The sequence below is a fragment of the Pleurodeles waltl genome, chromosome 6 (genome assembly GCF_031143425.1).
Source record: "Pleurodeles waltl isolate 20211129_DDA chromosome 6, aPleWal1.hap1.20221129, whole genome shotgun sequence".
Taxonomy (NCBI): domain Eukaryota; kingdom Metazoa; phylum Chordata; class Amphibia; order Caudata; family Salamandridae; genus Pleurodeles; species Pleurodeles waltl.
The window spans coordinates 1,368,315,319-1,368,330,757 of NC_090445.1; the positions used below are offsets into that span (position 1 = coordinate 1,368,315,319).

General features: G+C 42.2%; 1 protein-coding gene across 4 annotated transcripts in view; it reads right to left on the bottom strand.

The window, feature by feature from the left end:
• The window catches only part of PARG (poly(ADP-ribose) glycohydrolase), an 850,138-nt gene that overhangs the window by 664,836 nt on the left and 169,863 nt on the right, over nt 1-15,439 (bottom strand). For all 4 annotated transcript variants that reach the window (XM_069240664.1, XM_069240666.1, XM_069240665.1 and 1 more), the window contains one exon: nt 13,858-14,041. In XM_069240664.1, the coding sequence (XP_069096765.1) occupies nt 13,858-14,041 (184 nt within the window). The remainder of the gene's footprint in view (nt 1-13,857; nt 14,042-15,439) is intronic.

Sequence of the window (15,439 nt, forward strand, 5' to 3'; positions counted from 1 at the left end):
CCCCCCAACGACATTTGAGATCCCGGGGGTACCAACCTAATGCACTGAAATACTGAATACCCCAGTGGCCAAGAGCCACCCGCACAAGCCTGGATACCAATATACTTCTTTTACTATAATCACCTATTGGTCTCCAGGAGACGCATCACTTATGCACAGCTGTCCTCCCACATCGCATCCGCAACTATCCACGATGGAAGCCCTGTAGCTACCGACGGAATGTACCAAGGGATCCATGTTCTTAGTGCATAACGTTAACTGTTTTGGCAGGCAGATATTGCTCTGCCACCCTAGAAGAAGGAGTTAAGTAATCTCTTTAGCTGTTATAATTGAGCCTTACATCATGTACATACTACAGGTTCCGGGGCGTATGGGGGGAGGAGATGGCGGGGGAGAGAGGGCTCTTCATCAGCCGGTATTCCTTATAGCCTGGGTGTAATCCCAAATCTTCACCCACTACCCACCCAACACCACCCTCCAATCACCCCCATCCCACAGCTCATTAAATGTAAAAGTTATTTTAAACCTGGTACATCTGGAGTATGGGCATGGCCAAGAAGCGTCACACTATCAATACATTAAGAGGCAGGAGGGCCAAAGCTGCATTCTTGCAAGAAACGCATATAGCTAGTGGGGAGGCTGTCAGGTTCCAAAGTCACTAAAGGGGCAGATGCTTCTGCGGGGTTTATTTGGGCTACGCAAGAGGAAAGCTCATATCCATACGATGGTCATTACCCTTCAAGAGTACAGTTGTTAAGACGGACCCAGGAGGACGCTATGTGTTTGTGGTGGGCCAGCTGGGTGACCGTATTGCTGGGGAATGTATATTTGCCAAATGTTGCACAAGCACATTTATGGTACACATCATCACTCCTGACTAGATGGTCCCATCTGCCCTGGATTATAGGGGAGGATTTTAATTCTTTTCTAGATCTTGTATTAGATAGATTATACCTCGCTCACCCCACTCCACCACAATATGCCTACCCTGCCAAAACTCACCTGGCACCTACAACCCACAGGACCTGGGGACACTGTGTTCCATGAAACCATCCGAGAAACACTTGTCAATTACAGAGTCCAAAACAGTGGGTTGGCCACCACAAGACTGGTAGAGTGAGAGGCTTTAAAAACTGTGGTTCAGGGCAACTGCATTCACACAGTTATTGGGGCAAAGGGTGCACTCAGCCAAGAGCTCGCCCAGATTCAGACCTCCCTGAGAGGGCTTCATCAGGCTGTGTTGGGGGATGCCACTGCCTGAGAAGCATGGACTAAGGTGAGAAATTTCACATCCCCTCTCTTAAGTCATTGCACTGTATAGAATATAAGGCATATCAAGCAAAGCAGCACAAAGAGGGTGACAAACCGGGTCACCTCTTGGTGTGGCTACTAAGTTGTGCATCCGACAGAGCGGATGACCATCTGTCTTTCCCTGACGCCTGTTGCCACTGTCCAAGAAGCAATACACAATGCATTCTGTAAGCACAAAGAGGCCCTACATAACCCTCTACTGGTGCAACGATTGTCCAGTATTCAGGAGTTTCTCCCCACATTCATGCTACCAGTGGTGGCTTTGGAGCACAGAAAGGCCCTGAACAGCCCTCCTGTAGAGCAAGAAATCAGAGGTGTCATATTCAAGTACCCACCCCTGCCTTCTCCTCCTGCCGGGCTTGGACAGCCTACTCAACGAATTTTGTATAACGTATGAAGCCATTCTAGTCCCTAAACTGCTCAAACTCTATTCCGTCACTGTGTCTGCAGCCTGCGTTCCCCAATCCATGAGGGAGGTGCAAGACACACGTCACTTCACTGTAGGCAGATGATGTCCTTCTGTGCATCAAAGATATCTATAACGGAATAGAGGATATTCCACATACTCTGGACAACTTTAAAAAAAAACACTTCAAGGATGGGCGTGAGCTGGACTAAGACCTGTCTTTTTCCATTACATTCTGATTGACCCCGCATCCTAATGTGGTTGGTTCTCAAATCATTAAGTGGGAGCCGCACACCTTTAGACACCTAGGCATTAATAATTATTACAAGACCCGAAATCCGAGAGATGGCAACCTCACAAGGGCAATCTCCTCCCTTAGGCCTCAGATTTCGTTTTGGTGCCCCCTTACCATTACATTGCAGGGCCGGGTGACCTGCACTAAAATGGCCATTTTGCCAAGGCCCCTGAACTATTGTGTGAATCCAATGATTTACATTCCTCCCAACACCTTACAGACGCTGAATCCAATGTTGAGCGGCTCATATGGAATAAAGGGAGGCACAGAGTAGCCATGAACAAACTGCAGCTGCTGACAAAGGATTGGGAGCGCCAGTGTTTGAGCACTATTAGTTGGCGGTGCAGCTCCAGCGGCACACTCGCTGGTTATCTGGTTGCCAAAGTGTGCCTGGGTGAGCTTACAGTCAGAAACAAGAGCGCTGAGCCTTGCGAAAGAACTGTTTCTTCCAGAATCTGCACCGCTCGTACCCTAATACTCTCCTTGGGGTAGGACATGAGTTCCATCATAAAGCAGTGCGAGCTGCACCTGGATTACCATAGTATGCTCCAGAGATCCCCCTGTGTTCACTTCATGCCTTCCACACAAGCACAGGTGGGAGGGAGTAGCCTTTTAGTAAACACTTGGTGACTTACTGACCTACTGACAGAAAAAACATGTCTTCCAAGCGAGCAATTCCTGATGTATAGGCACCTCGTTGGGGAGCTGGAGCAACTGTGGGGCATCAAAAACACAGAGCCTGCGCTGCACCCCTTAACAGAGGTACTCCACACAATGGGCAGAAACTGTTTTCCTAGCTTACTAAAGCCATCTCCCAAAAACCTTAAGACCCACTGGGAACCCTTTGGGAGACTTAAGAATGCGACATTGGCAGCTCACTTACCAAGAACGAATGGGACAGGGAGTTCAAATATACAAGAAAGACCTTCTGGAAGGCCCATTTTCAATACATAAGGATAACAGATTGCATACAGCCTACTTAATATCGGTCAAACTACACAAAATATATTCTACAGCATCACTGGATAGCCCTCGAGGTGCACATGGTACAAATGCTTTGGAACTGTCCCACTGCTCAGGCACTCTGGGCGGAGGTATACACTATCCTTTCCAAAGTCACTGGCGTGCAGATTTGCATTGCATGGCCAACTGCTTACTATGCTTCTTCAAGCGCCTGCAAGTTACCTCTGCCACCTTGCTGAGTAGCACTCAGGGGCGAACCAAAGGGACGAGTTAACAATTTGGCAGAAAAGATCATTAAAAAGGAAATAGTAAGCTATAGTCTGAACGATTCAAGTGGCTTCGCTTTATGAGACTAATTTACATGGAAGGTCTTTTCAAAGTGTTTTTCATTTGCCTTACCTTAGCTGCACTTTGTGAGATGCACGCCATAGTGGTTGGGACCTGGGTGGGGTTACCAGAACTCCCTTGGCCATTCAATGCATGGATCGACATGGACGCATCACTGGTGCGCCAAAGACAAGCCTGTCTACGTCAGTCAGTGACCAGAATGTGACCAGCGGCTGCCATGCTGCCCCTTTTTTTTTTTTTTTTAAATCAACAAAGCCATTGAAATTAACTTACAGTAAGGAGAACATGCTGGCCCTTTGCCTACCTTCCAGTGGTAATTTATTGCTCATTAACAGCAAGGTGGGATTCTGCAATGCACTAAATATTACAAGTACAGGGAGTGCAGAATTATTAGGCAAGTTGTATTTTTGAGGATTAATTTTATTATTGAACAACAACCATGTTCTCAATGAACCCAAAAAACTCATTAATATCAAAGCTGAATATTTTTGGAAGTAGTTTTTAGTTTGTTTTTAGTTTTAGCTATGTTAGGGGGATATCTGTGTGTGCAGGTGACTATCACTGTGCATAATTATTAGGCAACTTAACAAAAAAAAATATATACCCATTTCAATTATTTATTATTACCAGTGAAACCAATATAACATCTCAACATTCACAAATATACATTTCTGACATTCAAAAACAAAACAAAAACAAATCAGTGACCAATATAGCCACCTTTCTTTGCAAGGACACTCAAAAGCCTGCCATCCATGGATTCTGTCAGTGTTTTGATCTGTTCACCATCAACATTGCGTGCAGCAGCAACCACAGCCTCCCAGACACTGTTCAGAGAGGTGTACTGTTTTCCCTCCTTGTAAATCTCACATTTAATGATGGACCACAGGTTCTCAATGGGGTTCAGATCAGGTGAACAAGGAGGCCATGTCATTAGATTTCCTTCTTTTATACCCTTTCTTGCCAGCCACGCTGTGGAGTACTTGGACGCGTGTGATGGAGCATTGTCCTGCATGAAAATCATGTTTTTCTTGAAGGATGCAGACTTCTTCCTGTACCACTGCGTGAAGAAGGTGTCTTCCAGGAACTGGCAGTAGGACTGGGAGTTGAGCTTGACTCCATCCTCAACCCGAAAAGGCCCCACAAGCTCATCTTTGATGATACCAGCCCAAACCAGTACTCCACCTCCACCTTGCTGGCGTCTGAGTCGGACTGGAGCTCTCTGCCCTTTACCAATCCAGCCACGGGCCCATCCATCTGGCCCATCAAGACTCACTCTCATTTCATCAGTCCATAAAACCTTAGAAAAATCAGTCTTGAGATATTTTTTGGCCCAGTCTTGACGTTTCTGCTTGTGTGTCTTGTTCAGTGGTGGTCGTCTTTCAGCCTTTCTTACCTTGGCCATGTCTCTGAGTATTGCACACCTTGTGCTTTTGGGCACTCCAGTGATGTTGCAGCTCTGAAATATGGCCAAACTGGTGGCAAGTGGCATCGTGGCAGCTGCACGCTTGACTTTTCTCAGTTCATGGGCAGTTATTTTGCGCCTTGGTTTTTCCACACGCTTCTTGCGACCCTGTTGACTATTTTGAATGAAACGCTTGATTGTTCGATGATCACGCTTCAGAAGCTTTGCAATTTTAAGAGTGCTGCATCCCTCTGCAAGATATCTCACTATTTTTGACTTTTCTGAGCCTGTCAAGTCCTTCTTGACCCATTTTGCCAAAGGAAAGGAAGTTGCCTAATAATTATGCACACCTGATATAGGGTGTTGATGTCATTAGACCACACCCCTTCTCATTACAGAGATGCACATCACCTAATATGCTTAATTGGTAGTAGGCTTTCGAGCCTATACAGCTTGGAGTAAGACAACATGCATAAAGAGGATGATGTGGTCAAAATACTCATTTGCCTAATAATTCTGCACTCCCTGTATTTCAAGAATTTCAAAATAGGTCAGACCCTCCTGGGTTAAGGAATCTAACATGATGTGCCCCAAGTCATTTTACAGGGAGCCTAACAAAGGCTATATCAGAGTTAAAAGCCTGTATAATTAAGGCCATTTCCTTATCCAAAAATAAAACAGAGACTTGTGACATGCTAAACTGTATTGTTTTTGGATGCATATTTCTAACAGAAACTTGGCTAAATGGCAATTCCGGCTAAGAGCTACTCTATCACCCATCTGGATCGGCTGGGAGAGCTTGATGGTGGGATTGCCATCAATTATCGGTCAAAATGCATACAGGGAGTGCAGAATTATTAGGCAACTGAGTATTTTGACCACATCATCCTCTATATGCATGTTGTCTTACTCCAAGCTGTATAGGCTCGAAAGCCTACTACCAATTAAGCATATTAGGTGATGTGCATCTCTGTAATGAGAAGGGGTGTGGTCTAATGACATCAACACCCTATATCAGGTGTGCATAATTATTAGGCAACTTCCTTTCCTTTGGCAAAATGGGTCAAAAGAAGGACTTGACAGGCTCAGAAAAGTCAAAAATAGTGAGATATCTTGCAGAGGGATGCAGCACTCTTAAAATTGCAAAGCTTCTGAAGCGTGATCATCGAACAATCAAGCGTTTCATTCAAAATAGTCAACAGGGTCGCAAGAAGCGTGTGGAAAAACCAAGGCGCAAAATAACTGCCCATGAACTGAGAAAAGTCAAGCGTGCAGCTGCCACGATGCCACTTGCCACCAGTTTGGCCATATTTCAGAGATGCAACATCACTGGAGTGCCCAAAAGCACAAGGTGTGCAATACTCAGAGACATGGCCAAGGTAAGAAAGGCTGAAAGACGACCACCACTGAACAAGACACACAAGCTGAAACGTCAAGTCTGGGCCAAGAAATATCTCAAGACTAATTTTTCTAAGGTTTTATGGACTGATGAAATGAGAGTGAGTCTTGATGGGCCAGATGGATGGGCCCGTGGCTGGATTGGTAAAGGGCAGAGAGCTCCAGTCCGACTCAGACGCCAGCAAGGTGGAGGTGGAGTACTGGTTTGGGCTGGTATCATCAAAGATGAGCTTGTGGGGCCTTTTCGGGTTGAGGATGGAGTCAAGCTCAACTCCCAGTCCTACTGCCAGTTCCTGGAAGACACCTTCTTCAAGCAGTGGTACAGGAAGAAGTCTGCATCCTTCAAGAAAAAACATGGTTTTCATGCAGGACAATGCTCCATCACACGCGTCCAAGTACTCCACAGCGTGGCTGGCAAGAAAGGGTATAAAAGAAGGAAATCTAATGACATGGCCTCCTTGTTCACCTGATCTGAACCCCATTGAGAACCTGTGGTCCATCATCAAATGTGAGATTTACAAGGAGGGAAAACAGTACACCTCTCTGAACAGTGTCTGGGAGGCTGTGGTTGCTGCTGCACGCAATGTTGATGGTGAACAGATCAAAACACTGACAGAATCCATGGATGGCAGGCTTTTGAGTGTCCTTGCAAAGAAAGGTGGCTATATTGGTCACTGATTTGTTTTTGTTTTGTTTTTGAATGTCAGAAATGTATATTTGTGAATGTTGAGATGTTATATTGGTTTCACTGGTAATAATAAATAATTGAAATGGGTATATATTTTTTTTTGTTAAGTTGCCTAATAATTATGCACAGTAATAGTCACCTGCACACACAGATATCCCCCTAACATAGCTAAAACTAAAAACAAACTAAAAACTACTTCCAAAAATATTCAGCTTTGATATTAATGAGTTTTTTGGGTTCATTGAGAACATGGTTGTTGTTCAATAATAAAATTAATCCTCAAAAATACAACTTGCCTAATAATTCTGCACTCCCTGTATGCTACACCATAAAGTTAGAGGGCTTGGAATTAGTGGAGGGATTTCTATTTTCCCTTAAAATATCAGACAATCTCTCTTTCTCTGGTGTTTTAATCTATCGCCCCCCAGGCCCCTAAACTGTCTTCAAAGTTTTTTTGATGTGTTTGCAAACTTAATTGCTCCTTTTTATTTACAATATTCTATTTTACAGTACTGGGAGACCTTAATACGCAGATGGAGGACCCTAACTGTAGATTGGCTGACCAGTTAATGGAACTATGACAGACGTTATGTTTAGAGAAACAGTTGAAGGTCATAATTAAAAAGGTGGAAAAGACGTTAGTAAGATAACATGTTTTAAAGATTGATTGCATCTGCTGCTGCAAACTAGACTGTAAGGCACCTGCATATAAAAAGGATGTTGCCGGAGAAGGCCGATGCATAATTTTAAGACCTTCCACTTCGTTATAATTCTTGGCGAGCCTAGGTGTTTTTTGGGCCATTGAGGAAGGACATAAAGCCCCCATTGGGATTTATATATTCATATGGAGATGTGAAGTTATCGGAGAACATGCTAAAAGACTGAGGAACAAGATATGGCCTTACCCAGTGTGATCGATGTGAGCCATCATCTGCCCCTAAAGAATTGCAAAATTGGAACAGCCCTGATGAAGGTGGCCCCTAATGAGAGAGACACCGAAACACGCGTAGGCAATGTCTTCCACAATTTATCCAATCAATTGCTCCCTATTGGAAGTGTGTTTAGCTATTGGCATAATTTATCTTCAAGCCTATGTTGGCTTTGTGTTTCCAAATCTGTTTAATTCATGTTTCCGTTGCAACCGTAATATGCTGCAATCCATACTTTGATTAAGGATGGGGAAATCTATGTACAATGGTTTGTAACATAAGAATTTGTACAATATGTATATGAGATTTGATGGTGATTCCAGGAGGAACCCTTAGAAGGGTCCAGTTTTTGTCTATGTTTTTTTTTTTTTGTATGGGTTTTAGAATAATGAGTTTGAGGGTGGATATATGTAGGTATGAGAAATGTGATTTTTTTTCTATTGCTGAGTTCTAGGGAAAGGGACCCTTGTGTATGTCAACCTATCACTAGAAATTACAATAAAGAGAATGAAATGTGAAATTAAAATATAAGTGCTATTTTTGTCACCAAATGTGAAAATTAATAAAGAATAAGGCAAATTCTGATCACTATCATATGTATTATTAATATAAAGAAGATAAGTATTTCATGCATATCAGGCAAACAAAAGTTTTGGTCATTTTCTTGACCTAATTTTTTCTAACTATCGGTGTCTTGTCACGGGACAATTCCTCCAGGTAGGACAGTTCCTTTTTTAGTACCTTTTCATTTGTCTTGTACTGTTGCTCAGACTGCCACAGCTAGCACTGTGGAGGTTTCTAGGCCATTCCATTCTATCTCTGACTCAAACCTGGTCAACATCTGTTCACAAATTGTGGTAAACATGTCTGAAGGACTAAATTAAGCAGTTAACTCCCTCAATTCAACCTTGTTGCAAAGTCTTGATAGTCTGGCACCCCTTGTACAAGAAAGAGAAGTCTACCCTCTGTAGCATGGTTCCAACCCAGTTTAGAGGAGAAAAAAAAGATGTAAACAGCTTGAAAGAAAATGACGACTGAAATACGATACAAAGAATAAGCTGGCCTACAGAGCTGCTCTTAAGCAATTATGAAAAAATATCAAAAGAGCTAATACAGAACTATTTGCTAAACAAATAGCTGCCTCTGAGAATGTGCCAAGAACAATTTTTAAAATTGTTAATGCATTCCTGAATCCCGAGGCTAATAAAGCGATAATTCCTGCCTCTCAGTTGCTGGCCGACAATTATCCATGTTTTTTCATGATTAAGTGGAAAATATATCCTCCAATTTTCAGGATGCTCAGGTTGTTCCCTCTTTATGGGCAAGCCATGACTTCAGGCTTAAGAAGGCAGGAGACCTGCTAGCATTCTTTGAGAGGATCACTTTCACCAAGTCTGAACTAATTATTCAAAATTTTAAATCTGGCTCCCTCTTGATATATGCCCACTTCATATTTTGAGCCGGAAAGTTGCCCCTATTAATCTTCAGGACAACGCCCTATTAAGTTTATCTCTGGAACTGGGCACTATGACAGCAGACTGGACAAAGGTGTTGGTGGTACCACTTTTGAAAAAAAGACAATGAAGACCATTCAATCCTGAGCAACGATATCTCATTTCTTCCTGCGTTGGAGGAAATGCCGGAAACTCTTGTAAATGCCACGATTACCAGGCATATTGAATAACATTCTTCACCTGTCTTCAATCCGGCTTCTGCTTGGGCTTTAGTACAGAGTCTTAAGTCTTGGAGATTTTAAGGTAAGAGTCTATGAGGCCACTAAGTGCATCAGGAGTAATCTGGACCTTGGAATAAAATTGGTGGTCATTTCATTCGATATGTCCACTGCATTTGATACGGTGTCCCACAAAATACTCCTGCAGAGACTGGAGAAGCTAGGATTAGTCGACAAAGCTTAGAACTGGTTCAGATCCTATCTCTCCGACAGGCTTCAAGCAGGCTTCTATCATCTTTCACCTCACAGCTTCAAAAGATGCGCTGGGGGGGTCCCGCAGGGTTCAGCATCAAGCACAACGTTATTCAATATCTATACGGTGCACTCACCTACATTGTCAAATGCAGGGGTTTTATGCAGATGACACACAGCTTGATGGTGTCATGGTTTGTAACTTCCAGGGATGCCTCTCTGCAATTGCTAGCTGGATGCATAGTCGTTTTTTAAAACTAAATTTGTACAAATCAGAAATCTTAGACTCCACAAGACTATGGCCCAAGGAACTACTGGCAGCCCCCAACGCTACATCAATTGCTAAGAATCATGGAGCTCAATCGGATACGGACTCATTTAGACCACTGGTGAAGTCCACGGCGGCCATATGTTTTTCATATCCTAAATCTTTAGGGAAGACCTTGAAATAGCTCCCATTGGGTACCCGGAAAGAAACTGTGCATGCACTGATTAGAATTATGGATTATACCAATGTACTTTATCTTGGAGTCCCTCTGGAGTTGGTAAACCGGCTTCAGTGAGTTCAAAATGCAGCAACCGCCTTGTCTTTCCAAAAAGGCAGTTTATTCAGCTTAGTCTGAAACAACTACTTTGGTTACCTGTCAAGATGTGAATCAAATTCAAAACACTAATGATTATCCACAGGGCATTTCACAATATAGACCCTCAGTATATTCAGGGGGAAAAAAGAAAACCTGCAAGGCACTTTGCTATCTTAATCAAAACTTATTATGCACCCCTAAAATGCATAAAGCCAGAGCAAGTGGCAGATCGTTCTCCTTCTCGGCAACTAGCCTTTGGAATTCTTTACTGGATCATCTTCAGTCTGACTCTAAGAAAAGTATTTTCAAGACACATCTGAAGACTTGTGTTTCATGAGACATCAATTATCTGTGCTCTCATTGACTGCACAGCTTGGTGCTATATGTACAACATTTTGTTTGGGGCCAGTGTTAACTACGTCATCTCAAGCGACGGTCTGGAATCCATGATGAACACCAAATGTAACCTCACAAAATCTATTAAACGTTGTCAGACTTGCAGATCTGGTAAATTAATCAGTAAACTTGAGAGGTTCTTGACCCCTGAAGTAGATACAATATTTTTATTCAGTGTGACAATACAGCATTCTGGTGATGGGAATAGGTGACTGAATGACATTCCATGGCTATGATTAATATCTGAAAGTGCAGCCGCTTAACAAAACTGGGGCAACGAAGGTTTAGAAAACTTCCCTATTTTTGTGAAATGACTATTTTTAGCCAAGAAAGCATTTCAATGGAAAGTTGCATCAGCAATTTCATGCCCCTTACTCATATCAGATGATCTGATCACACCAGGACATATTTTTTCCAATCCTGTGCTTTGCACTTTGAAAATCTTGTTTTCATGGGTGTAGGTAGATCCAATTGGTTAAATTCAACTGAAATAAGACTACTACTTTAAGAATGTAACCATTTGTTATTTGTCAGCTCAAGACTGAAGACGTTTGTTTCCTGGTCACAAGGAGTCATCTAGTAATCCTCAATTTATGTTAACAGATCGAGGTACCTATTCTAGAATTGGCAGATTTATGCTATTTTGCTCTTAACCACTTACTAAGTGACAAACTGTGACTATAAATGAAGATATGAAGAGCGGGATGGCAGCCGTCAGGTAAGTCTCCGGCGAGGTACTACGCTCAATGTAGTGACGTTAGTCCATTGGCCCGCACTTTCTCAAGTAGTGCTTAATTTGTGCTTATTGTTTCTGGTGCCGAGCACCGGCACTTAGTTTTGAGGGCTGGCGCTTATACTTCTGCTTCAAGCATTTACTGCGAGCAAAAGGCACATATCGGAAAGACAGAGGAAGAGGAAAAATGAAAAAGCGTCACAAAAGGAGAAAGCAGAAAACTGCCAGAGTGTGCTAGAGGGGCAGAGAGTGACTTTAAATGGATTAAAGAGACCCAGGATGGTTTCAGGATTACGCTGCCTCAGTATTCCGTGCTCGCACATTTAAATGCAGCAGCCGCGTGTTTAGGAGGAGGGCTTTGGGCACCGGCATGTTTTTACTTACAAATTAAGCACTGTTCCCAAAGAACCCGGTCCTTAATATAGGAGTGTTCTCACCTATTTAGGCCACGACTTATGTAGCATTCCATGTAAGTTATTTACTTTTTTTTACCCTTCAGACCTTCACACCTAACTAGGGTACGTAGTGCAGCTTAGGAGACATTTCTTTTGGTCCCAAGCGCCGCGTGATCCATATGGACTTCTGAGATGCGAAATATGGTGACCTCATATAACAGCTAAAGGGAAATTGTCCTTATTAGCATTTTTGTGTAAGCAGAGTGGTGGAACATTATTTCTATTCCACTCCCTTGTGTTTTTAATATTGACCGAGAGCCTCAACGCCTATTAAAACTTATTGTGCTGAGGCCCGTGAGCCAATTTTAACCTCTTTTTTTCTCCTGCTCCTCCCCTAAGGATAGGTTTAAATTTATTCCTACTTCAATCACAGCACACACTTCAAATCAAGATCAAGATCTCTGGCAAAGAGCCACTTTGTGGGGCCCTTCGGACATTGCAGAGCCACTCTGATGAGGAGCTAGCCCTATGATGAAGCATGACATCCATTGGATGTGTGAGGGCTCTTGCTTCTAACTTTACAAGTATCTTTTTAACCCGTGTCTTTTCTTTTTTCTCTTTACTTAGGGGCAGTGTACTCTTTTGATTTACTATAAATGAAGATAGCCATCAGCCTTTTTTGCTGGACACAAGCCTTTTTAGACTCCCAGAGCTTGACTTGCGGTTATAGTGGAATCATTCAGAGCTGATAGGATGCTGCAAAGTCCCAAACGTGGTAAGAAGGTTGCTGATCGTACAGAAGCTGCAATCCAAAAGCGTCTAAACCTCCAACAATCAACTCTGCAATGTGAGTGTAAGTGTGTATTTTTGTAGCTCTGCCCATTGGACCACACATGGCACACCTCTAATAGAGAAAGAGAAAGAATGTCATAAGGCCTACATCACTGAGTGGGGGGAGTATATAAGGGACTGAGAGGATACCCTTCAAGACAACATCCTACTAATGGTTATCCTCTATAGGAGGGCCACGGGCAGATAAGAAAGTGATATGTCTTCGGAGTCCATATCCACCAAGGAACGGCCTCTCTGTTTTCTTAAGAGGAATATTTTGGTCTAGTTTGGGGTTTCTTCAATCCTCAAATGGGTCTGAGGTTGATTTTTTCGGCTGTAGTACTTCTCTATGGTGGCAACAGTTTGTGTACCTTATCAGTACTGTCAAAGTGCTACTGCAATCACAGCCGGTAAGTTTATGCTTCAGGCTACACTGCCAATGAATAATGCATCAAATGATAGGAACTAATTAATGCTCTCAACAAACTCTCTAAGAGGGACAGTAGTGAATCAGTTTGCAACAATGGACTGTATTTATGGGATGATGAAGACCAAACTCTACAGAAAAGCTGTCAGGTAAAGTTTTCAAGCACTAGAACCAACAGGAAACAATTTATGTAAATACAGCAACTTGCAGAATAAAAAGAGGAACACTTGTGCAGGATCTGGATAAATTAGGGCACCAACTTCCATACCTATTAGAAAATGAACTAATGTGCTAAGAGGACCAGGTGGGGCCTGGAAGCAGACATGGCTTCATACACCTGGACTTATCAAGTTTTCCCTCTACGTGCAAAATACTGATCCCCATGCTCAAAGAGGGAAGCATGTGCCTACTAGTGAAAAGGAGAACCTAATAGGAAAAGGGAGAACCTCATTAAATAAAAGCAGATTAAATATACAGGGATACAGCTGATGTAACCAAAGGGGAGTTCTTCATATGCCGTGGTTTGTAGTTCAGGGAAGCATTCTTGCAGTCCATGCTTTTGAAGTTCCATTCTTTTCTAATTACAGGATGCATAGCATGATGTTTCCTTAATAACTAATTATAGGAAATTTGCTTTGTGTCAACTTTTCAACAGCCTAAATATTAAATGTTGTAAACTTGAGACTGATCAAACTAGTTTGTTGCATTGTAGATATTGGTCCTAACGCTACTGGGGGTAAGTAAAAATCTAAAATTTGAAAAAATGGTTATAGAATACACAACCCTTGCTTTGATCAATTAATGAAAGATTAATGAGAACTTACTCTGACACAAACTGTGTGATTGGATGAGGCTTTCAAGTGAGGGAGCCTCATGGCGCACAGTGGCATTCGCTTCATCTCCTCCAAGGGCGTACCCAGCCATTTGTCACTTGGTGGCTGAGACTGTTGTGTGTGCTTTGCAAGCTTCCCGTCTTTCTTCTTGTGATGTGCACCACATTGTTCTTTTCTGTACAAGGACAAGAAAAAAAGCAAATAGATGACAGACCATGGACCTTTCATGCATACTCAAGTTTCAATGGGGCTTTTCTGCATGTCAAATATTTCACATTTGTGTAGCGTTATCATCATCGACAGTTGAAAGAGTAACACTCATGCACAGTGAGATATGTTTGCAACAATTAAAGTTCAATATTCTAACAACTAATACACAAGTATAAAAGAGGTCAGACATTTAAACTGGGTTAGGAAGTACAAACTGAAGCATTAAATACTTAAATGAAATGTGAAGTGTTGCAATAATTTAAACTGCCATCTCTTTCGAGCAAAATGTAGACTGAAGACATTCTTAATAAATAAATAAACTTCTGGGTTTCTCTAGCTCCACCCCTGGAAACTTTGGACTAGGTGGTCTAACCACCAAAAGGCAGGCACGTCATAGTGACAGTAGTCCCACCCTATTAAAGGATAGGCAACAGTCACAGGACAGGAAATTGCTCAACTGCCCCCATGTGCATGGAGAGCTCCCTGTCTATCAGGGGTTATTGACTTTGTTATTAAAAAAAAGACTTTAGCTTCAGGAGTTTATTTTGGGAAAAACAAAATCAAAACATAACCAAAATGATGTATCAAATATGATTCCCACTCCGCAATGCTGTGCTGCTGTTAACAAAGCTGCCAGTCGACTGCCTTATTTCAGGGAAGGAAATCACCACCTGCCAGAGGTTATCTCTAAGTGTGGCCAGCTATCTTCAAAGAGGAAGGTAATGACCTTCATTGTCCTACGCCATACTTTAGCCAGCCCCCATTGTCTAAAAGACCCAAAAGCTCCTCCTTTGTGGGATGTAGAAACTAAAAATCACATCTTAAATGAACAAATGGATCCGAAACATTTTGAATATTATATACGCCCTTGTGATCTGGTGCAATTTATAAAATGTAATGTACGATGCGTATTTTATTATGTTCAATACATGTATTTCATGTCTCGAAATTACTAAATTCGGAGAAACACGACAAGGAAAATAATGTATGAAATTGAATGGATTACAAATCAGATTTTTAAAAAACCTTGGAGATGTCAGAAAAGGAAGAACATTGAACAAATAGTTCAATTGGAATGTTTTCTGTATCAAACAGAACAAGACAAACCGAACAAAGGCAATGAATGCTGTAAAAGAAATTGACAAAACATGAGCATTGAACTGATGAATTGAAGCAGGCTTCTCGATTCAGATAATTTAAAAGAGGGTGCCAAACCTAAGTTACAAAGAATTCCAGCTAGTTTACTAAATTCAATCTGTCTCCAAGCAAAAGAAATCCATGACAACCTCGACTGAGGCCTACTCATATGTACATCTTTGGTTCTTTGCTGTACTTCATAAAGTAACCAGTAAATATTTTCGTT